Consider the following 24,825-nt stretch of genomic DNA (forward strand, 5'->3'; position numbering starts at 1 on the left):
ACATACAACTCCTTGATTCAGGCATTAATCTCTATAAAACTGGTCGAGCTGTATTTTTTACAAGCAGAGCATAATTATGAAACCCAAGTTATTAGCGTTTGTACTTTTAAATAATTCCGAGGCTGCGGAGTGCTAGAGTTGTGACAGGAAGGTGATTCTAAGTGTGTTCCCTGGCAGTTAATTAAACCTGTCACAATCCATTAAAATCCACACGCGAGCTCCATCTGTGGAGCTGCGGACCAAACCGTGCAGCCTCACTTCTTCCTGTCACTTGAGCCAGTTCCAACTTCACCACGTTTTCATCTTGTAAAGTTCAGCGCCTGTTAAATTGTCCCTCGCAGCGCCGCTCTAACACGGCTGTTCCCGAATCGCTCGCGTCCGTCAGAGCGCGCGCGGGAGGCGGCCCAAGGCGCGGGAGCTTCCCGGCCGCGCCCGGCGCCGGCGGAGGGGTCCGCGCGCGCCGCCCTGCGCGCTGCGGCCGCGCCGGGGGCGGAGGGTGCCGGCCGCGCGCGCAGCCAGCCAATCGCGCGCCTGCTCCCGCCGCCGGGCGCTGCCCCCCGCGCGCGCCGCCCACCTGCTGGCGCGGGCTGCGGCCCCGCGCTTACGTCACGCCCAGATGTTCCCCAGGCCACGCCCCGCGGGGTCCGGGCGGCTCCGGGCAGCGATAACGGGGAGCGCCGGGTCCGCTGTCACAGCGCGATGGGAGGGCTGCGAGACTGCATCGCCAGCTCGTTGCCTTCTTGAAAAACGGCACTGATCCATGCTCCGAGCAACAAGCTGCCAGTGCCAGGATCTATCTGCTGTTCTTTTTCTCTTCCATTGGACCGCCAACGCTTTTTCGATTTAGTGACAAGCTGGGTGTGATCGTCACGAACAAAGTGTGGGTTTGATGGCTGCGATATCAGCCTTTACTCCTACAAACCGATCCTAAGAAATAAGGGAGGGAAAAGTCTGCTTGTGTAATCTTTTTAAAAAGGGGAAGAGCGCTGTTGTGTTGGGTTTGTTTTTTCTTTTTTTGTCTTCATCTGTTTGGATTTCTTTTTAAACTTATGAAAAATGGCAACAGCAGCATATGTGGATCATTTTGCAGCAGAGTGCCTTGTTTCTATGTCAAGTCGTGCTGTTATCCATAGTCCTAAAGGGGAGCCTGATCCCCAACCTGATGCAGCAATATTTCCTTCATCCAATGAAGAAGATAGACGGGAAATCAGAGAAACTGGGAAAGACAATGGATCATCATTACTTGTGGTAGCTAGCATTTTAGCAGATCTGAACCAGCATGTCCCAAACTCACCTGCTCTAAGGACGGAAAAAACAGAGACGCTTGATGTAACAGAACAAATACACATTTCTATTGCTCCTGAGGAGTTTGGGGAAGAAAGTCTGTCTTCAGCTGGTAAGAGCAGAGGAGAAAGAGCAGCCACACCTACTAGCCTGGCTGCAGTAACTGAACCAAGCCCCAGACAAAAGAACAAACGCATAAGAAGCTGGACTGACCCTGGATCACCCCAGAAAAAGCACAAATGCCACTATGTGGGGTGTGAAAAAGTTTATGGCAAATCTTCCCATCTTAAAGCTCATCTAAGGACCCATACAGGTTAGTTATAATCCAGCCAGAGATTTATTTGTTACAGCTTGGTAATTAAAATGAAAAACAAAACCAAACAAACTTTTATTTGGCCACTGTTATGGTTTCACCTCTCGGAACTCAAGCTCGGGAAAACCAAACAGCAACAACAAAAAAAAACCCTCTGGGAATAAACCCTTACTGGGCATAGATTCAAAGCTAATGTTGCCCTTTTTTGTTAATGTCTTAGGGAACGGCATGCGGGTCACCTGTGTGGATTGTACCAAGCTGTAATTTTTAGCTGCTGGCCTTCTTGTTCTGTGTGTCTTCTACTTTCCATTCCAGTACTTCTTACCTCCCCATTTTCCCTACTCCCTGCTCCAGTCCCTCTCTTTATATCAGCTTATCACTTCCCATGCAAGTATCAGTACTCTTGATATTTTTAAATTAAATGTTCTAGAGGCACCTACATGGCTGTGTATCTGTTTCTTTTTTCAGCAGACACTTTGGGAAAGCTAGAGTAAGCAGAAGGTAGATGAGAGGCTGAACACGAGTCGCAAGGAGACACCATGAGTGAGGAGAGAGGGGGATATAGGCAGTGTCTAAAACACTTTTGGCAGCTGGGTAGAACCAAATTCAAAAGAAAAAAACATTTGAATGCAGTCAGTAACTTGTACTCATCAGTGTTCAGTGCTTACTTCTTGCTGAAGGCTGAGCACTTTTTTTGTTGCTACTTTAATTTATGAGACACACCCACAGAAAAAGTGGAAGTCTTGCAAGCCTTGAGAAAGTTGCACTGAAAGTATTCGGAGGGCCATCTTGAAATAGGCCCCATGACTTGCCACACCTCATGCCTCTGCCTGGTGCTGGGAAACAGAATGGCTTCCAGTCAGAAAGGGGACACCAAAAATTGAGGAGCCCAGTCTCTGCTGAAGGCACCAATCATAGCACATGTGTGGAGGCACTGCACCGACTAGAGCAGACTTGTGCAAGATGTTCCACTGAGTAATTTCAGATGGCAAATTAGTTTGCTAAGATGTATGGTCAGTTCTCTTAAAAAGAGCAGTAAGAATGAGATCCTCAGAATTAAACATGACATAACTCCTGAGCAGTTTTAGCTCTGAGGTGTCAGCCTCACCCATGCTGGCCTTACTTTCCGTGTGCCTTCAGCTTTTCCTGTCCTGAGATAAAGTAAGAGCCAGTCTAATTTGATGGTATGCTTTGCTCTCTGTGGGAGAGAAGAAAGCCCCATCAAATGTGAGCATATGGATGGACAATTCCCTGTGGCACACAGCCAAAGGAACAGTGTGTTCCTGGCACCCCAGGCAGCCTGTCCTGCTTTGCACTGTGTAACTGCTTTTTGCCGCCTTGGGAGTTACACAGAAAAGGTGTTTCCACTTGGCTTGCAGGGAATTGTCTCCATTAATTTTCAGTTCTTTTGCTTTCTTATTGCTGGCATTTGCCATTGTCCTGAAAGGGGAAGATAAATTTAGCAACGTTTCTGGGTTTCCAAACCAACCAGAGACCAAGAAGGGGAACTCCAGCCCCTGATAAAGAGAGGAGGGCTGGGCATGCCCGCCCTGCCGGGAGAGGAGGGAGGGCAGGGCCGGCAGGGAGTGTCGCTCCAGGCTGCCGGCAGAGTGGAGTCATTCGGGGACGCTGGCTCGCCTCCAAGCTCTCTCTTTTTTTTTTTCTCTTTTCCCTTTTTTTTTTTAACTCTTCATTTCCTGTATTTTTTCCACGACTGTAGGGCTCAATTTGTTATTGCTGTACTAATGGCACTAAGAGAGCACATGTGTGTCTGAGAGCTAAAGGAAAAGCAGGGAAGGGACTGTTTTTGCCCAGGGAGTGGCAGGACCCTCAGGGACTACAGCTTCTTTGTTTTCTTTCGTCTCCAGTGTCTGTGTGGGAAGCTTTAAGCAAAGCTGCCAAGTTTTCCTCCTCACTGGCAACAGGTCTGTCTCTGTTTGGACTGAGTTTTAAACAGGCTTAAATGCCTCTTACTCTCCTTGCAGAATATTTTCTAAGATGTTAGCATTTTTTTTTCTGTCTTTAAAATAAATTGTTACAGCCTTGAAAAAAGTTTGTAAGACAATAAGAGTTAAGCTAACAGAGAAAGTGATCACTTCCAGCATTGGTAAATGATTGTTCTTACAAACACGTTGGTGTTTTACTGCTTTAGAACGAGGGCTTTGGGTCTTCTCTGCTTTCTAGTCATCCTGAACTAGTCAAGTAACACATCAGTCTGCCCAGCTGTCAGATAGACAGGGTGATGGCTATCCACCTCACAGAGCAGTGGTGAAAGTGCCCCAGCTACACATGGAAGCTGCTTTAAACACTGATCCAACTAAGTCCCAGCCATGTTTGCTAAGAGTGGTCAAAACTTCTGCTATGGAGCAGAACTTCTTCCATGTGCTGTAAGACTAGATGAGCTGGTATTTAGGGGTGACCTGAAGGCTGAGGACAGCACTGCAGGCTAGAAGATAACAGATGATCATGCAAGAGATACTTGAAAAAACAGTTTATGATCTGCTTTAGAAACTTGCTTGTCCTTGTCTGATACTTTGCTGAAAAAGTAAAGGTTTTGGTCTTCATGGTGTGAGGAAGGATAGACCAGATGCTTGAGCTTATGTCAAAGAGATAAAGAGCCTTCCAAGTACTATTGTATCAAATCCAGCCCACATTGATAGGGACTGAGAGCTGGTACAATTTTCCAGCTGTTTGGTGCTCTGTGTGAAATCCTTCTGATAATTATAGCCAGATATCAGAGCTTATATACATGAAGTAAAAACCATAGTGCAGAGGATGCTAATTCTCCTATTTAAAGCAGAAGAACCAAGATGGAAATGCCAAGAGCATCTGCTTTTTGTTCTTTACTCAGTGCACAGTGTTTTTTAGTACTCCTATTAGGACGAAATGTGCTGGAGCAATCCACAGTTTCTTGTGAGCTTTTTTGTACATTACTGGTTAACCTGTCTCAGCCTTATGAATACTTCAGCTTTATTACACTGGAAACCCTTGAACCAGGCAAAAAAAAAAAATCACCAAAATCTTCTGTGTTCTCTCCACCAACTTTCAAAGTTCCCATCCCCCTATGTTTCTTTTCATGTTTATGTTTTCTACTCTAGTCTCACTGAATGTCCTGGAGTTCAACATGATCATCAGCCACAAAGCCCTTGAAGTTTTAATGTTTACCAGAAGGTTATATTTAGTGTCAGTGGGTAGTTGTCAAGTTCAGATACTTTTCTTGTGGATCTCAGAAGCTGTTGTGGTCCATAGAGGCAGCACCCCCATTTATCCTAAGTTATACTGACTCCACTGATAAAAAAAAAGATTTTATTGATGCATGGATTTTAAAAATCCTCTCCGCTGAGAAAATTCCTAAACACAAAGGACTTACAAAAAATCAGATAAATAATTCACATGACAGAATTCCCCTTCATCTGAGCAGGTTTTCAGCGCAAAGGTTTTCAGCACATTTTCTGGAGTTACTGGAAACCAGTTAGTCTCTTGGTGCACCAGTGGTAGAAGGGAGACAGTACAGAGCCTAACAGAAGTCTACAGGCTACAATCTTACAGAGTTTTGTCCAGGACCACTGTGTTCTGAGAGACTGTAGAGAGTCCTGGCTTATTGCACTGTATTACACATTTATACATAGAGAAAAAACAATGGCATTTTGAGCAGGAATCACAAGAATCCTGTGCATTGCAGCTCCCCACCAAATCGTTGGGACCTCTCAAGATATTAGCCATCCTCCATTAGCACACCATCACCATCAGGAATGCAGAGAAAGCATGAAATAAACTTTCATTTAACTCCTTTAAACTGTCCCTCTAAACTTAACTAGTTCTAAGCACTAAGCAGCACATCATAACACAGAAACAGCCTTTCAGTCAGTCATCAGAATTAAATGAGCCTGCACAAATTAGCAGAAGTTAAGGAGAACTGGGCACCAGTCTCAGCCTGGAGTCTTAGTAATTGGTATTTGAAAACAATCTGAGAATAAAGCAATCAGACCTTGCTGTGTCAAGTATGACAAGAGCATAACAGTTGGGCTGGACAAACAGGAGGAGTATATGGTCTGTGTTCAGGCTGGTAAAGAGGCCTTTATGTAAAGTACAAATTACCCATTTTAAATAGAGGTTTGGATTTCACTTTCAGTTCTAGTAAGTCTGATTTGGTCACACTATGTTAATTCAAAACAAAACAGTGAAGCACAGCTTCCCTTAAGTTGTGAATAAAGATGCCATCCCTGTATGTGGAAACTAATTAACCAATGGAAGAAACAAGTTTTTCTATCATAAAAATAAACTTTATCTTCCGTTTTAGCACCTGCCAATTACCAGAACCATAGCTAGTTAAATAAAAACCCATGGACTAGACCTGGCTGAGGTTGCTTTTAGCTTGTCTCTAGGCACACAGTGACTCTTGAAGGCATATATGTGTAGGTGTGTAGCAGGTAGGCAGTGGTGGTGAAGACCCAAGGCTTTGAAGGAAAAGATTACAAGAGAAGAAACTCAACCTAGGGCCTTCTGTGCTACTCAAGAGCAGTGCAAAAGAGGACTGCAGACAGCTCTTGTCTACAGCAGGATGAAATGAGTGGTGCTGGTGCTTGAATCCTTCCTCCTGAGCTGCCAGTTTGGCTGCTCTGCATACCGGGACTTACGGAGGGCTGCACTCCCTCTGGACAGGATGCCAGAGGAAATTGAAAAGGCCTTTCCCCAGCACAGATTTCCCAAAGGCAAAAAGACTAAATGAATTTGTCCTTCTGCTTGTTGGGCCTCCTGGGTTTGATTTCTTGTGTTAAAAGTTGTCGGCTCTGAATGCTTCCTTCAGTCTCATTAGCATACACCCAGATTATCCAAAAGCTGCAAGGTACCTCTAGGCTGCTGTGTCCCTTAAGTGCCTTCCACTCCTTACTTCGCTGAGTGCATCAAAACATTTTCTATACATTTTTTGTTGTTTGTTTTTTTCTGAGATGGGCCCAAATGGTGACTTCTGGGCAGATTCAAATATCAGCCTCACAAAACATTTGTCTTTCCAGCCTAAGGCGACAGCCTTCTTTCCCAGCGTTAAGAACTTCAGCAGCCTGCTACTTTTTTTCTGAAAACTGCTGATCTTAACTCATTTAATAAACCTGTATTTTTAAAAACAATACAGATTTTCAATGCATTGTTTGTGTTTCCTCTGAAAGTACTCTGCAACTGCTTTCTTACTCCCTCTAAGAAAATTTCAACATATAAAAAAAGTCAGTAGAAAACATAGAACAACTTCCCTCAAAGTCCTGTCTGAGTCTTCCCCCTGCAATGCAATTTGTCTCAAGACTAAAATTCTTATTTAAAAGTATTGATTTTAAACCTGGATCAAACAATCTGTGTTCATTGAAGAGAGCAAAAAAATATATATGCTATAAGTTTCTTAATATAAGTCTTTGAAATAAACACAGGGCATAAACTTCTTAAAGAGTAAACAAATTTTAAAACATGTTTCAAAAGGACCTGAAGTCAGAAAGAAAAGTAGAACAATTCCTACTCACTCCTTTTATGTGGCCGCTTCAAGACTAAATAGTAAGATTCAGTTAATTCAGCTGCAAAAGAGTTAGGGCTAAATTAGTTGCATGGAGAACCCAGCTGGATGACATCTGTATTTACCACACACTTGATTAATATTAGCTATTAGGGGGAACTACCTGTCCTGATGGTTATACAGGTTTCTCTATGAAAGGCTTCCCTTTATTTCCTTTTCCCCCTCTTTCTCCTCAGTCTTTGTGGAGATATTAATCATGCAGAAGACATAGAAATAAAGTTTCTGGTAACAACAGAATTTAGACATTGTAGGTAAAAAACATTTAAAGTAAAACTGTACTTATCATTGTTACAGCTATGTGTCTAATGAAAAATCAGAAACATCACAGAGTTCTCTTTTCATAAACCATTTTTGTTTTAGCATGGAAGTGGGACATAGGGCCAGCATAATGAAACCTATTACTATTGGAAGTAGTGAAGAGGGATGACCCTCCAGTTGCTTTCCTCAACCTAGGCACTGGTAGTAGCACTTTCCTTCTCAGTGACAAGACCTAGGTCTTACAAACAGTCGGGAATAAACTGGCAGGCAAGGTTTTTAATGAATGGACAGTTGCAATTGATTGCTGTGTTTGTATTAGAAATTAATCACAGCCCTATGGACAAGAGTGTTCAAAATGATCTGCAGAAGACTTTCCTGCAGTAGCATTTCTCTGCAAGACACTGGAAAGTTTATCTGACAGAAGTTTTGCATAAACAAACCTTTTGGTAAACTGGAATTCCATATGAAACAAACTCACAATTGGATTCCATCTGAAAAGAAGGCACCTTTAACCATTTAAAACAACTGTTCCATTGTGTTATTGTCTGGCTGAACATGCTTAGGGCACATCCAAAACCAGAAACCTGGAACTTGTTTATATTGGACATGTGGTTTCTAGTTCTGTTTTTTAAGTTAAGCATGTTCCAACTTCCCCCCCACCCCCTTCCAATCTTGGATCAGCTGTCTGGAAGTTGGTGCTGACAGAGCCAAAAAAATACTCTGCTGTTCAAATGCAGGACAACTTTTGAAGGGTCCTTTCTGTAGAATTTCTATAGGTATACTTTTTTCCCTTTGTTACCCACTTGGCTTTTATGAGGTAGATTTGCATGGGCAGTGAGATCATTATCTTGCTGTGTTCAGTTTAACAATAGCTAGACAATGTGGGTTATTTAAGTGCAGGCACTGAAGTCAGACACACATATCCTGTATTTTTCAGGTCTTGCAGATTCAGCAGATCTTAGACGGCCTCCACTTAATATAAAAGGAAAATTTTTAAAGTTCAGATTGCCACCGTTGTGGTTACTTGTAGAAAAACGACCTCAGAAGCTTTTTTGCAGCCTAAACATAAAAAGCATTTACTAACCAAGAACTTGGCACAAGTCAAATGGTATTAAAGTAAGCATATCCTGAAATGACCTCTAGTGCAAGGAAAAGATTTGCTGTAATCACTTACAGTCCTTTTGTAGTGCTCTCAGGAAATATAGGCAAAATACTGGTGACTGGGTATCTGCTGATGTTACAGTCAATGGACCAATAAGCTATCTTAGATTTATTGCACACTATATTCCTACCAGACCACTCTCTATTATTTGGTTTTAAGTTATATGAGTTTTTGGAATAGAGGACCTTGAAAAAGTCATATGAAAGAACAGTATTGCTGCTGCATGTTTTGCATCTTTCCATCTGCCTCGGTCCTGCAGCTATCTAGAATATCCCTTGACAATGGGTGTGCTAGTTATGGCCTTACTATCTTCAACAGTAGCTTTTAAAGCTGGTGAAGGAGAGCAGCAGAAATGCTAACTTTTCTAGAGTAAGATCAGGTGAGGTACAGCAGCCAGAAGTGATGTATTGAGCTTTTTTAAAGTAAACAACCGTCAGTATTTCCACTACAGGAACTTAGAATGGAGGCAGCTGAGAAAGATTAGTACATTCAGATGTTTCCTGCAAATTTTTGGTGAAATTATGAGCTGTTTGTTGATAGATCAGGGAAATATTTATTTTGCATTTTCTGGGTAAATAAATGAAATTACATTGGTACAAATTTACATACTAGACTGGGACTTTAGAGACTATTTTACATTCTTGCAAACGTCCCAGTTGAATATAGTGCTTTCCTACATTTTTAATCTAGTAATTTAGGCCTTATTCTGGTATAACAAATAGAACAGAGATGCTGCTAAAACCTCACAGAACCATGGACTAATTTTTGTTATTTATATGTAGGGACTTACTGAATTTTAATTTGCAATCTCTTTTAATTGCCAGCAGAAGGACTGCAGATGAGCATTAATATATAGGAGCCATGGCAGTTTTTGATTGTTCTGGTGATTGATATATTTTCCAAGCCCTGTGTAAATTGTGTGCAGCTTTCTTATGCTTTCAGAGCGCTGAAAGCCCCTCAAAGCCAATGGAAACTTCCATTTGCTGTATATATGTCTATACAAGCAGTGCCAATAGAATGTTTAGCCTGACTGTGTAATAAATTCAGGATGTATTTGTAAATATGTCTTCTGAATTCTCCTAACATGGCCAAAACAAAACTGAATTTCTTAGATACCCCAAAGGATTACTTTCAGACTGGATTCTCATTGATATATATTTTGCCCTTAATGCAAACACCATCTATTTCCTCAGCTTTCATCACTGAAAACTGCTGAATTCTTCTTGCTAGCATTTAAGAATTACTCAGACTGGCAACATTTGGAACCAAATTCTAGCTTAAATAGAAATGTATTAGCAAATATGTGGGCAACCAGAAAAGCAAATACTTTGGAATTTATAGGTACCCATACATAGGTAGGAGGTACCCTACATGTTACTAGCATAAACAGGTCTATAAGAAATGTATCAAAAAAGCTCTTTTTTTTTTTTTTTTTCAAATGACAGAGGAGATGTAGAATTTGATCATGAGACAAAGTAATTCTAATTACTGATTACTAATTTTAGTAGATGCTAGGTGTGAATTTAATAGAATCAATTTTACTTCAAGCTGGATGATATGAGGTAAGACTATCTCTAGCTAATCACCTGCTACTTGTCTTAAAAAAAACAACTCTCAGTGTCCCTAACAAGGAAACACACAGGGGGGTTTTTAAGCACAGAATCTTGTGTTTCATTGGGAAAGAAACCTCTTCCTAACCCACCACCTGCAAATATAATATGCATATATATCGCATTGCATTAATAATACACATAAAAGTGGGTTTGCACAGTTAAATATAACTTTTAGTGAACCCTGACTCTGATTCTGCCGCTCCTCCATACGCTGCTGAGACTTTGAAAGGGGAATAGGGCTGTCTCAGCTTGGTAGATTAACTCAGCATTGCTCAACTAGTGGAACCTGGAGGGAGAATTCTCCCTGTGCCCAAAACCTCCAGCTCTTACCCAACGCTGCAGAATCCCTTGCACTGCTGCAAGGGATTCTGCAGCGCAGGTAAGAGCTGGAGGTTTTCAAATGACTGCAGAGTTTGTGGGGGGTCAGAAACAGTAACCTTATGAGGAGCATAACTGAGAGTTGTGGGAACAGTGTTACTCATCATTCCTTTAGGAACTCCACAGCTTTCTTAACGTCTCATCTGCAAATGAGTTCAGATACAACACAAGATCGAGGTAACTACCATGCTGAAAGATTTACACCAGTTTTCCACATTTTCCTTCAGCTTGAGTGAGTTTTGTTGTGTTGGCATCTCCTTTCAGTCTGCAGGATAATATCATTAAGGGCACCACCTCACTGACCAAATCAGATATGATTTAAGCCAATATCTGTTGGAGCTTGGAGTGCAAATGGAGCAGTGTAACTTCTGGGGAGCCATTTTAATTAAAAAGTGTCATTGGTCACTTTCAGAGAATGAAGTGGTCAGGCAGATGACAATGTTATCTTTGCTGTGCTCACTGATGTAAGCAAATATTGTACAACAACTGGCACAAACGTTTTACCATGAACCTTGTCCCAGACTCTGTAACTGGGACGTGCAGATGAAATGTGTTTAGGAACATGACTGTCAGATACCTTATACTAAAGTGGTAATTTACAAAGCTCTAACTATATACTGCAGAGACAAAAGTGTAATGAGAAACAGCTTTTAAACACTGCTTGTCAAAGTACAGATGTTCAGCACCAGTATCTTCTAAGAAAAGTTTCAGTCAGTCCCCAAAGGGGTGTTCTTAAAAAAAAAAAAAGGCAACGAAAAGAACAGAACATTTTGTGATTCTGCTTCTTACCCTCCTGCAGTATTTGGAATTGGCTGATGTCTCCAGTAAGCAATGTGGACTAAGCAAATACAGCTTTCCACTCCAAGGATAAACTCTCACCCGACTCATACCAAAAGGGCTTGCATGGTGAAGGGCTGCACATTTTAGAGACTTTTTGCTAACACTGCTTACTGGTAAAAAGTCATGTAGAACTCGTCTGTTTTATCTGCATTTCTGAATGTGATTTTTCTGAGCAGTATGGCCTCTGGAGAAAGCAATATCAGTGACCTTATCAAAACAAAATCACCTCTGTGATGATATGATGTTTTAAACCTATGTCTTTTACTTGATACTTCCTTTTCTCTCCCTTATAATTTCAAATGAGATTATTTAATAGGCTGCTGTTAATTCCTTGAAGGACTCTGTAAAATGAAAAAAACCCTAGCTCTTCTTTTCACCATGTTTGATAGATTCATAAGGATTTGAGTACTTCCCTCCTCTCAATCTAACTTCAAACCTCTCAGTGAAAAAAAGAATCCTAACTGGTGTTCTTACAGATTGCTTACAGGAACGTAATTTAACTTCTACATGCAAGAGACTAGTTCCCCTTGATTGTACAAATCACTAGATTAAGTTTTGTCTTTAAGGCAAAAATTACTAAAATTTATTTTTTGTCATCAAGAATATAATAAGTTACAAAAACATTCTGAGAGAATGTTATCTGGCTGGTGCTTTGCTTTTGTAATGAATTCTTGAAAAAGCAGCTGTACTTTCTGAGGTTATGTCATCAGCTTGTGGTCCTAAGGTTAGCATTTGCAGGTGAATTACAGACTAATTAGTTTGGAAAAACATTCCATACCTCTGCTGTACTTCTGTCCAAATGTTTGCTTAAAGCCTCTTTCCAAGAACTAACTCTGGTTCTGTGTGTGGAGTATCCTTGGAAAGATTACAATACACACTGTCACTTGGATATGACCACTGTTGTTTGCAGGAGACTCAAACTCGTTTGGTATAAGCTATGTCTTTCTGGTGCTGACATGCAAATTGCTTTCTTAGAGGTTTACACAAATTTCTTACAAAAACACAAGGAGCTGATGTGATTGGTGTGCTTGATAGTTTTTCTTCTTTGAATACTCTAGAGGAACTGAGTTCCAGTCCCATTTGCAAAGAAATCCACATTATCACATAACTGTTTCCTCAATCAGATAGTTCTAAGGAGGCTGTACCATTCTCATCAGTGCCTTGTAAGGTCTGTGGTATTCCCTTTATGAAAAAGTGACTGCTGGTACTTTTTTCATTTGAGTACATATATTGTGGTTTCACAGACTAACACAGTAAGAGCAACAGTAATTTTCACTGCACAGATGTTTCTCACTTGGAAATCAGACCACCTTTGTTTTTTTTAATATCTAATTTTTTAATATATAAAAAGAGTCCTAAGTTCCTAGGTCTGTCTTGTGCTTGACTCTTCTAATTATAAAACACACCTTGATGAGCATGCAGACAGCATGGTGTACATAACTTTACAGTGCTGAGGTATTTCTCTTCTGGAAAAAATGCTAAACACATACCTGCTTTTGTGCAGTGTAACGATGAATCATTTTTTTTCTAAGATCTAAGTTTTTCTCTTATTTGTCTATTACTCACAAATTCTAAAATTGAGCTCTAAAAACTAATTTTAAAAAGAAAGTAGAAACAAGTTCCAACGAATTGGCTGAAAATCAAGTTCAATGTACTTTGTGCATCACATCTTTTGGGATGAATAATAAGCTGTCCCATTTGGCACTGTCAAGCTGCAACAGCAATGATTGGATCATCTCAGTCCCTCAAAGCTAAGTCAGGGTAGAACACCACAACTCATGAAGCTGCAATTCCTGTTTTCTTTGGGTTTATTCACAGTCTGTCTGTTGTAACAGAACCTCCCGATTACTCAAGTGTATGAACCTCACTGTTCTGCATATTGCAGTTCTTGAATCTCAGCCCAAGACCCAAGGTTGCCAGAATTGCGCTCAGCAGGAGCTAGGAATATGGACAGGAAATAAGGTTCAAATAATTTTGTGGTCCTCAGATTTAGGACTTTAGATTTAGATTAAGCAAGAGTCCAAATGGAAGTAAGAACAGCAGGGAATCTGTGATCTTTTTCAAAGTAAAAATTATATCCTGTGCCTAGGGTTTTGGAACTAGCCTGCAGACTTACATGATACTGAGGTCTTCTAGAATTCCATAGTAATGGTGCAGTTCCTATTATATTTCATAGAAGTCCCCTATCCCAGGAATCTTCTCCTGAAAAAGTTTGGCCACAATGAAATCCTGTATTTTAGAGTACTTCATTAGCCCCTGTGCGTCAGGCGTGTTAAATGTGGTCAACTAAATTCCTGCAAACAGGAAACAGGTGCTCCACCTCAGAAATCCAGAAAGACCAGTGGATTTCCTCTCCTAACCCAGAGGAGCAGGTCTGTTGGGGAATAGATCTGCACACTTAATCAAACAAGTGTAGAAGAGCAGCAATAAATGTGCTGGAGCACTAGGAATTTATATTTTGGGAAGTAATAGGGACCTTTCTACTACATCTTGCCTACATTTACAGCTACTGAATTTTTGCCTGAGGTATATGGACCCATAGAATTGAGAATCTCTGCTAATGAATCATTGATCTCTCACAAGGTGAAATGGTTTACATGTGAATAAGGTTTTTAAATCCTTACAGAGAAAATGGTGGCTGTTGGGCAGCCCTTGTGGCATCATTCATACGTATAAACCATATTCTGCAATGACACATAACTGGGTTTAACAGAGTTTTAACACTTTACAGAGTGCTCTGTAAAGGCAAGCAATGAAGACATGGGTGCAGTAGGCAAGGGAAGACAGAGCTGCTAAAGGGGCCATGGCGTATGTGTGTATATTTTAGAAATTTTAAAATAGTATAGATGTGCCTTTCAATACCACTTTTGAGATGGAAAAGTAGGAAAAGAAGTATTTGCTCATGAAAAAGGGAATCCAGTTGATTACTCTTTGTGAGTCCGTAGTAAGATAGTTTTTTGAAAACACCTCTCTATTTTTGAAAGGTATGTTATATATACCAAGATGCCCTTGGCAAAGCTGTCTTTGAAATATGTCTGTGTTCTACGTAAGATCTCAGCTTTTCAGTTATGTCTCACATCCAGAGTCATACTCAGACAATTGGTTCGTGACTTGGATCCTCCACAATGCAGCAAACGCTCCATTCATGGAGTTGCAGCCCTGGCCATGGCCTCTCTCCTACGCTGTGACCTGACACGTCAGGCGCAGCTGGTGGGGCCGCCTCCCCCCGAGCCTGCGCCCGCCCTCCTCAAAGCCGACATCAAACGGGCAGGAGGGCGGGGTGCTCGTAGCAGCTGAGGCGCGCTTTGGCCGTGTCGCGCCCTAGGTGTTAACGAGAGAAGTGTTGAAAACCTTCTCGTACTTGTTTTCTGATTTGATATGAGAATGAGGCCTGCATGGGTATGTGCTTAAAATATTGGTAGAGACACATAGAAAAGACTGAAAAAAGCTGGAACTGGAAAGGAGCAGGTAACTTGTGCTCTTTTTTCCTTTTCATACAGCTGTGGTTGAAGGGGCTGCAAGGAGATGCAAAGTAACAAGGAAAGCATTTACAAAATAGAACATGTAAATGAGACTTGCAAGAGTTGGATGTTGAATTGCAAATTGTTTTTTCTAAAAAATTTACCTGTTTTAAAAGTGGGCAGTTTAGAACATTAGAACTGTTACAATATAACCTAATTCCTCTATGGTATACAAAAAACCTGAAGCTTTGTTTAAACAGGGAGGGTGATTTACCAATCTGAGCAGAAGATTTTAGTATATATGCAATAATTTCATGTATACCTTGAATGGTAGCTGCCTTGTGTCAAGCAACAGATCTAGTGTTTGATTATCAGCCCATAAAACTACTTTCCAGAGCTGCCAGTTCCTTGAAGCTGGATGCTCAATATGGCCATTGGCAGATGCTGCTCATAAACTACTTCAACACCACCTTGCTCTCTGGCAAAGAATCCAGCCAGAATGAGAATAAAATAACAGGAAATCCCGCTCCCTCTTTCTTCCATACAGTTGCAATAAACTCTCAATATCAGATTTTTCACTTAGCTTTACAGCTTTAGCTGTGCTTATAAATGCTGAAGCCCCATGTTTCAGGCATGCTGTGTTACTGTGATGTTGTTGATTGAACAGTTCAAAAGTTCACAAGGAGACATTTCACAATTACAGCCAAAGACAACTTCACTAACTTCTGTTTGCTTGGCTTCTAGCAAAATGAAATCTCATCCTGTCCCCGAATCCTGGGAGCTGCTGTGCACATGAAATGTCATAACTTACCCGCAAGGTCTGTTCGTGCCAAAGTATGTGTGCTTCAGTTGGAGGCAAATGACATTCATCGTCTTCCAGAACTCAGATAAATAAAGTGCAGGTCTCAGATTAGATGAATAATCCTTTAGTCTGTTATTTTGCATAGCAGGACAGCCTTTCATTAATTTGATAAGCTTTGCTTTTACAAGCATTATCCTGTTTTTGATAGAATAGAATAATAAGAAAGTCATTGATATGTCAACAGAGAAAAGACTGATTCATGAGGTCATGTGATTCCTTCTTTCCAGCTATTCATGCAACTGTTGGGCAGAGCTCATGGAGACAAAGTTTCCCAATTTAAGCATGAATTCACTCACAGTTCACACCAGATTAATATAGGTCATTACCTATTTAATTGCTCTCCCACTTAAAATATTTCCATTGTCTAACCACAGATCATGAACATTACTGTGCAAATTTTTTTGAAAGTCACCGCAACTAAAAATTTGTGAGGGAGACTTTCATTGAAAGCAGTCTAAACCACTGCAGAGGTTGTTCCTGTGGTCATTGTACAGACAGGGATGGTTTATGAAGTTTCAGTTTGATTTCAAACATTCTTGCACTATGAGCATCTTCAGGTTCAAGTTTTTATCCATGGAGATATTTGCGAAAGAATCTTGTGAAAAAAGTTATGACATTAAGAAGTCACTGTATGCCATTTTTGGTTCCTGCCATTTGATCTATGAGTACCTATTGGTTAATTCTGCTACATATATAATTTCTCTACGCAATGATCACACCACTGAGAATGAATGGCTTGAGAGCCTGTGAACTCTGTTGGTGCATAATCCTGGGCTTCACAAAGAGAAATTCCCAGATTGGAAAGAGAGGTGCAAGTGTCCTGTAGTGAGACTGTAGTGTTTTTGTCGACTGTAAAGAGTGGGCTGAAGAAGGATGGGGTGACAAGGAGTGTCATAGTCCAGAGCTCCCATGGAGCTGCTAACAGTCAGATGTCTGATCTGGAGCTGTTCTGGGTTTGCAGAGTGGGCTGGGTAACAGACTGAGCAGTTCTGAGGTAGCACAGGAAGGATCCAGACAGGAGTCGGTAATGGAAAACTTATGCTTCTGTTGGTACCTTAATTGCACCTTCCCTGTTGATACACTTGGATCTATTGTTTCCACTACCAGATAGACATTTTTCCCTCCTGGAGAAGAAAGAATCGAGTCTGGGGAGTTTGTTTTCTTGGCTTCAGTTGCTGTCTGCATAACATTGCCATTAATCACCTTGTTTGCTCTAACATAGGGTGAGTGGTGCAGCTGAAAAGCTTGTAGCAGACAACAAAACAGTATTGCTAGGGTGCTGCAACAGGAGTAACACGAGACCTCAGGTGACTGAACAAGGCCTCAGTCCAGCATATGTACTCATAAAGGGCCACATTATTACTTTCAACTTTTAACTGGACTTGTTCAATAAAAACAGTGCTTTATTATTACGTGCATTTGGAGAGCCCTACTGTAGTCCCTTGTCACTTTAAAAGGTTTGAATTGGCTCATCAACAAGACAGAAAAAGAACAAAATCCCACATACCTTCATCAATGTTAGTCTGTTTTAAGAGACCAGAATTTTCTGACCTGCGCTGAAGCCACAATCTTTGTATGAAAGGAATGAAGAAAGTCCCTTAAACAACAAATTTTTGGCTCAAGGCAAGAACTCTAGGCTGAAATTCCTTTGCTGGGGTGATGCAATAGGTCAGATTTGCTGATTAGCACACAGATTTTTTTGATTTTTAGTATTCTTTTCAAGTATATTTATTTAAAAGTTTAATTGACCAATGGAAAAGGAAAACAAATCACCATCATTTAGCTTTTTGTCATTCAGTAATACCTAGATGTGTTTTGAGGCTCTTTTACAGATGCTTTTTTATTTTCTAATCACAATAGATGTTTAAATAATCATCTTTCTTTATTACATTGCATAAATTACATAAATATTACATAATTTTAAAATTACTTAAATATTACATAATATTACATATTACATCCTTCTTTATTACATCTACTACAGCTGAGTAGAAAAAATTAGAAAAATACAGTAATTAAAGGGCTACTATACTACAGAGTTCTCTTCTTTGCTGAGTGTCCTACTTCAGTGTGGTTTGCAAATGATACATAGCTGAGATACATCTTCCTCTCCCCAGAATTCATCACTTCATCATTTCAGCATAACAGAATTTAATTATCTGGCATTTAAATGCAAAGTCAGCTGTTGATCTCCATTCTTGGAACAATCCACAGGAGAGACAAAATCAAGTGGAAGTTGCTGCTCTTTTAAATTAGTGGATTTCAGCTATTTTACTGAGCACTGGTCTAGGATTTAATGCCTTAGAGATAAGGAGCCCTAGTAAGAGTTTTAGGCTTAGTCAGCAGAAATTATATGCAGCGATTGCTGGTACTTCACTTTGATAGAAACCCCAACATTTAGTTTGCAATATCTTAGAACATAAACTCTCTGTCACTGAGGCTGTTGCCTTTCATTTTTTAAGTTAGGCTTGTCATTGGTATTCAGTATAAGAGCTTTATTTACCCATATATTCCAGCAAGAAGGTAAAAAAATGCTGCTTTTATAATTGGATGTGGCCCAAGTCCATGTTAGCAAAGGCATTGCACTTAATGGAAGCACGATCAATAGGAGTTATTCCTGTGGGGCAGGCAGGGTCCATTCCAGTCTGCACTCTCCTAGATATGGAAGTTGTCCCTGTTAGTTGGGTACATTTCCAGCCTCATGGGTGTCCTAATGGCTCAGATGTCTCCCTTTTTGTAGATGAGAGGTCTCCATTTTTGGTCATGTGTCCAAACCTTTGAAAAAGAGAGGGAAATAGTGAACTTTATGTTTCAGTGTTAAAATGGAATCCACAAAGAGCATTAGGTAACAATGATAAATCCATATAGGACTATAAGGAGATCAATACCTTATTTTTGAAATTGTATGCATTGTAAACACCATGTCATACAATTGTCTAAATTACCATTTTTCTGCATGATGGATTCCTACCAGTAGGAGATGGCTAGAGTTTTGATTGCTCCCAACTTTACAGACTAACAGGTATTCCTCTACTGATAGTGAGTGCCCATGCTATCAGTACAGTCACATAGCAAAACTACAGCAAATACAACAGAAAAGGGTCAAGAGAGGTAATATTTATGTAGACTTTGACAAGGCTTCCTGGAAGATACAGCAGTAATGCAGTTGCTCCCACAAAGTTTTAAAAAAGAAGCCCTGAAAAGAAAACTACCTGCCCTGTGACATGTGGGGACCATCCTTCATGCTCATACTTCTGTGAGAAGACACGTGTGCATCTCCTTACCTAACATGACTAACCAGAACACCAGAGTATCAATGGGCAAGTTTACATCTGAGAGGACCTACTCTTACTATGTTTGTATATGATCAACCCTAAGTGCCCCAGAAACACCTTGCTAAGGATTTGGAGCTGTTTTGCTAAATTTCAGTGCTTTAGATACCAACAAGAAAGCACATTGATTCTTGCCTTCTTTGTTGTGGCTCCTAGCAATTTTGTGACGGGAAGCAGGGGAGGGGAGCAAAACCAAAGATGCCCTCATCAACTTTTACTGAATGAACTCCCATCATTTTGCTAGTAATTGCAGATTTGTGACCCTTGCCTAAAAGAGTGATGAGGAATCCCTAAGCCATAGGGGTGTTTTAGACATTACATGTCTGTTCCCTCCCACCCCCTTTCTGATCCTTCACTTTCAGAGTTGCCTTTCTGCTGGCTTTTCTATTCCACTGCATTCTTCTGATGCATCAAATCAAGTCATCAGATGCACACATTCATACCTAAGTGATGAGTGGATGACCAGGTTAATTAATTATTCAGAAAGTTATGGAAGTGCTGTTGGTTCAATGCATGCAATTATTCAGCTAATTCAGCTTCTTTGCTGAAATAGCTTTTAAAACTCCAGTTACTTCTAGAGAGGATGATTTCAAAATTTGTGTCCATATATCTAGGCCCTGCAATAAAAAGAAGTAATCTTGTATGCTAAACTCACCTTAATGATTTTATCTCTGGTTGTGTTTCAAGAGAAAAACTCTGTAACATATTTAACACATCCACATCCCCACCCACCCCAGCTGTGTTTTGATGTAGTGTTATAATTGACTTCAGAGCTTCACAAAGCCCTGGCCTAGTGCAACTGGTTTTTTGTAGTTTCAAAAGTGAAAGGAACACACAAGACTGGGAAGGGTTGTGTAAGGAGGAGATAGAGCATGAACTCTTCTGAAACCAGGAAGTGACAAACTGCACAGGAGAAAGCCAATATTGGCATTTTGTGTCTTAGTACAAGGATGCAGTAAAACAAGTAGCATCTCATTGATCAGGTCTACAGATATGAATTTCAAATTGGAAACCCTTAAGGGCTTTTTCATGATCTTCAGTTGATAGGAAAGGATTGAATTTCTCAATTGCCCAGCAAGATTACCTGTGTTTTGGAGTACTCTCTTGCAGAAAGGAACAGCAGTGTGAACATAGTTAGAGAGAAGAAAACCAAACAAAATTCACTATATATGTATGGAATTGTACTGTAGCAGTGCAGAGAAGATCATAAAAATACATATTTGGAAAATGTGCTTGTCTTTCTAGCATGAGCTTTGGGTTGGTTGTTTCTTTATCATGGCAGTGTGTGGCACATTAGCTCTTTAAAGGAAGAACTCAAAACAGACCCAGTGTTTTGAAGACTGCACCACTTTACCACCAGTTTGCAAAATGACTCCAGAGGACAAAAGTAGAAGGAAGTGAAAGCAGCTCAGCGCAACTCCAGAAAATGTTTCTTGTACTTAAAATGCTGTGGAGAATCTCCGAGGCTTTTTCGGTCATAGTGCAATGCCACAGGGCATATTCTCAGCCACATTTTCAGCATAGATCTAAAATCTATTCCAAGATTTCTCTGTGAAGGATAAACTTTCATGGTCATTACCCTTGGCTGTCTTTGGAATTCCCTTGTGCTTATAAACACAGGGAGTTTAGTGGAAGTAGAAAGCACAAAGTTGTTCCCTTCAAAGATCCCTATTGAAGTTGTTCCCTTCAAAGATCAGATCTCCAGTTAGTCACTTAATAAAAATGTCTTCATGGATAGAAAGCTGCCAAGAAATGTTAATGAAGAATATTAGAAAGTTTGTATTTCTTTACTAGCAAGAGCTACAGGAACTACATTTTTTGGTGGACAGTTTTTCACTGACAAGTAGTCAGAAAATTGTTTAAACTTTTTTTTGTTTCAGAAAAGTTGTGTGTTAGTGTATTTTATTAATTCATTTCAGATTAAAATCCTCACTGTCTTGAAAACTGTCCCCAGAGCTAAAGGAATTTAAATAGTGTTACAAAATCCATACTGAAAGAAGTAAAACATTTTGGTCAACTAAAAATAAAATTACTATGGGTTTCTTTGTTTGCAAAATTCTGCAATTCAATGGGTTTTTTTGATTTTTCAATTGAGCAGGCAAAATGTTACCCACATAGTTTTAGCCTTTATTTCCCTTTTCTATTCAAAATCTTAGATAAGAATAAAGCAGTATTTCCTTTTATTAGATTTGTGGCCATTTAATTTTAAAGCAAATTTGCTGTAAGAATTATTTTCCAGATCCTGAAACATAGCTTCTAACTACTTGCTGCCTGTGTGAAATGGTCTGGAACTAGGTTTCAGCTGGGAGTGGAACGCAGAACTTAATTTACTGTACACACAGTGGTGTGCAGCAGAGATGAAGCAAGAACTAAACAGGAGTCAATCAGGAGTTAAAATGGCAGGCAGAAAATGACTTGGTAAAGCAGGATCAAATTTCAGATTCTTAATTCACTGTGCAAAAATACAGGATAAAAAACATGGTTATTTTAAAAATGGTAAGCTATATATACTTGGAGCAGTTCAACTTGGGCTTGATAAAAGATTCAGTAAATATGATGGGATGCATATTTTGGACAATAGAAAGATTATGTGATGGAGGATCCTGAGGGGTAAAAAAAAGATGGAATAGGCTTGAATGATTCTGCTTTGACAAAAGAGAAGCAAATGTGGCTGATAAAAATCCAGTTAAGTAGTTAAAATTATTATAAATGGTGTTTTTAAGACATTATCAAACAAGTTTGAAATTAAAGCTGAGAATATAACTGATAGAATGCAATCTGCTTTTAAAAAATTGTTTCCATTTTGGTGCAAGTGAGTGTTAATTTTTTTAAGAGGACCAGATATCTTCATGGAACACACCAAATGAGTTATATTGGTTCTCAGACAGATCTGTCTGTGGTTAAGGCTAGGGCAGGAATTTTTCACTAGTTATATTTCTCTGGCGTTGTAGCTGTTATCATTATAGTCTCTGACCATGTGTGCTCGTCATTTGCTATTTGAGTTGTTCTAGTTACTGTGGCTGTAACAGGGTGTAATCTGTGCTCCCAGATGGAGTAACACAAACACTTCCACAGCAAACGGGAACACACATGGACTTCAAATATAAACTTGCCACTTGGAAATTCCTCTTTCAATAAACATTCATGTCTAAATAACTTAATGAAAATGTCGAGGTACAGAAAATGACCAAGGATTTCAATCATGGATGTTATGGTAGCTGTTGCAGTCCTGCTCAGTAGCAGTTTCCTAGGCACACAGGCGACATAAGATCCAGTAATTTATAAATGTAGTGACTGGATTTGTTAAGGTCAAAATAAAGACGTTCACATTTTAAAGTGAATGAACTTTGTAGATGCCTGGGTTTGTGCCTGCAGGAATTCTAAGAACTCCAGTTCCTGAAAAAAGGTCACATGACAGATAATGGAATTAGCAGGACTTTGCATGTTTGTGTCTGCAGGTCCTAATGCAACCTAGCTGCTGTTGCTGTGTGTCCTATGTGCCAGTGTTCAGTAAGATGGGAACTCTAACAGGAGCTTTTCTTAGATTTGGGCATTCACATCACACTTCCACACTAAGTTTCCGGTGTCTAGTGACAGTCTAATTCACCCTATAACTCCTCTTTTCACTGAGAACATTACTAAAACATCCTCATTTCCCTGGAACTAGTGAAGCTTAATATTGCTGAATCTGCTACCTCTGTTAGATGTGTGTGAAGGTGGCCGAGATACTCCAAAGCTGTTGGACAGACACAAAGAGCAGATGTAAAAAAACCCAATTGCATTTGGCTTATTTAGTTATGAAATATCACCCCTAAAGTCATTAATTTAAAACTAAGTGGTTTCATATTATAGGAATCTGAAAATCTGAGGCTTTGGAAATTTTTGATCTCTTTTTAAATACTTGATAAAGAAACCACCATTTGCCTAACATCAAAGCCTTATTCTCTCTTGCACTGAGATTATGGCTTTTTTTTTTTTTTACCATGCAAAAGAACTTGTTTATAAACAAGAGAATATCAGAAATTAAAATAGCCATCAATACATGTCAGTACTACTGAAGAATGATCTTTCCTCATTTTTTGGAGGGTTTTTTGTTTGGTTTTTTCCAAGTAATAGCCCCATCTCAAGGAGCATAGTCTGCTTGGCTGAATGTTTTTCCCAAGATAGCATTTCCTCTCCTGGAGGAAAGCCTCTTCAGTCACATCTCTTAACTGTCTGCCCCTCGTCCTCCCCACCCAGCCTGCTGATCTGTGTTTCTAAATATACTCCTAATTATGTATATGAAAATGTAGAAATATAAGAATAGCATCCAGTGGCATGTTCAGGCTTCTAGTCTGTTTTTATAACAACATTCAACTCTGTTCTGGAAAGCAGCAGAACAGATTAAAGATCACAGAAAATTGTTTCTGGTTTACTGTTTCTGGTTTTGCAGACACTCATTGAATTCCCAGGATACAAATTTCTTTGTTACTGCATGGCCTTGACATGTGCTTGAACATGCTAACATAATGTGCAGAGCTATTACATTAGGTAAATTGAAAAAAATAGCCCCCAGTATGTGGTTTGACTTGATAATCTGGCCTACTGTAATCTGTAGGACAGTGGATAGCACACTTCAAATTCTTCATGTACAATTGCCTAATCTTTGCATTATAAGTTGGAAAATGGTTAGGTTCATAATTGTCTCAAACTGTTTGGGCATTTCAGTCAATAGTAGGTTATTTTTAAAGTATGCTTAGGCAGTACTTGCTGTCTTTTTAAATTGATATTCAGATGCTGGATATCAGACAGATGAATTGCTGAAGCAGAAAACAGATTACTCCAGGGTCTGTACAGGAGGCTCTCTATATAGGAAACGAGTCCTTAAAACTATATGTGCACTAAAAGGACTGTACAAATCAAGCTCAGTAGACATCAGATCTGGTGCCACCATCTCTTTAGATTTTGTTTCCCATAACTACGTACAGTTGCCTCACTATACAATGGTTGAAAAATACAGAATAATACAAAGGACCTTTATGTAATATCATAAGAACAGGCTGGCTCTAGTTACTTCCGAATCCTTTCCAGCAAGAGAGGATAGAGGTGCATTTTTTTAATGCCGTTTCTATAGCCCAGGCAACTCTGGGTTTCCTTTGGCAGGCTGCTCTGCCAGACAATGAGCAGCAAGGCCTGTGCCCCTGAAAGGAATTCAGAACTCTGTGCACCTGCAGAGCTCACGTACTTTCACTTGGTGAGCACTGCAAGTTTCTTAATGTGCCTTTACACTACCTGCTTTTTTTTTTTTTTTTTACTGGATGAAGGTCAGGAAAAAGCCAAAAATGTTCTTGCTTGTGTAATTTTCATTTGAGATCAGCAGAATCTAATTCTCCAATGTGATGTTTTTCTATCAGTTTGTGTAACTTAAACACAAGTTAGATGCCATGTGCCCTGGGAAAGGAGCTAGGAGGGTTACCATTTAGCAAAATTTGGAACATGAATATTCAAACCTATTTTAAATGGTAAAAAAAAATTACAGTATTCCTTATCTTTGAAATGCATCTTTTGCCTGCGTCTCCAAAGATAAAGAAGGCAGAGTTGCATTTTGATTAATTTATTTTCAAGCACCTTTATCTTTTGGAAACTTACGACTCTTGGAGACCTGTTCGTAAGGCTCATAATGCACAAAGATACTGCTGCTGCCAAGGCACAGCATTAAGACTCTCAGTATACATATTCACATGCTTGATGTGTTCCTGCCATATCTAAGATACTTGAAAACACTT

The 24,825-nt window shown here is 39.9% G+C and overlaps 1 protein-coding gene across 1 annotated transcript in view; it reads left to right on the top strand.

The window, feature by feature from the left end:
* Nucleotides 1–651: 651 nt before the first annotated feature.
* Nucleotides 652–24,825, top strand: part of KLF13 (KLF transcription factor 13) — a 29,479-nt gene continuing 5,305 nt past the window's right edge. Inside the window, exon 1 of the mRNA XM_058033804.1 lies at nt 652–1,597. Within this exon, the coding sequence (XP_057889787.1) occupies nt 1,057–1,597 (541 nt within the window). The 5' untranslated portion in view covers nt 652–1,056. The remainder of the gene's footprint in view (nt 1,598–24,825) is intronic.

This window comes from Melospiza georgiana, chromosome 13 (assembly GCF_028018845.1).
Source record: "Melospiza georgiana isolate bMelGeo1 chromosome 13, bMelGeo1.pri, whole genome shotgun sequence".
In the NCBI taxonomy this organism is placed as follows: Eukaryota; Metazoa; Chordata; class Aves; order Passeriformes; family Passerellidae; genus Melospiza; species Melospiza georgiana.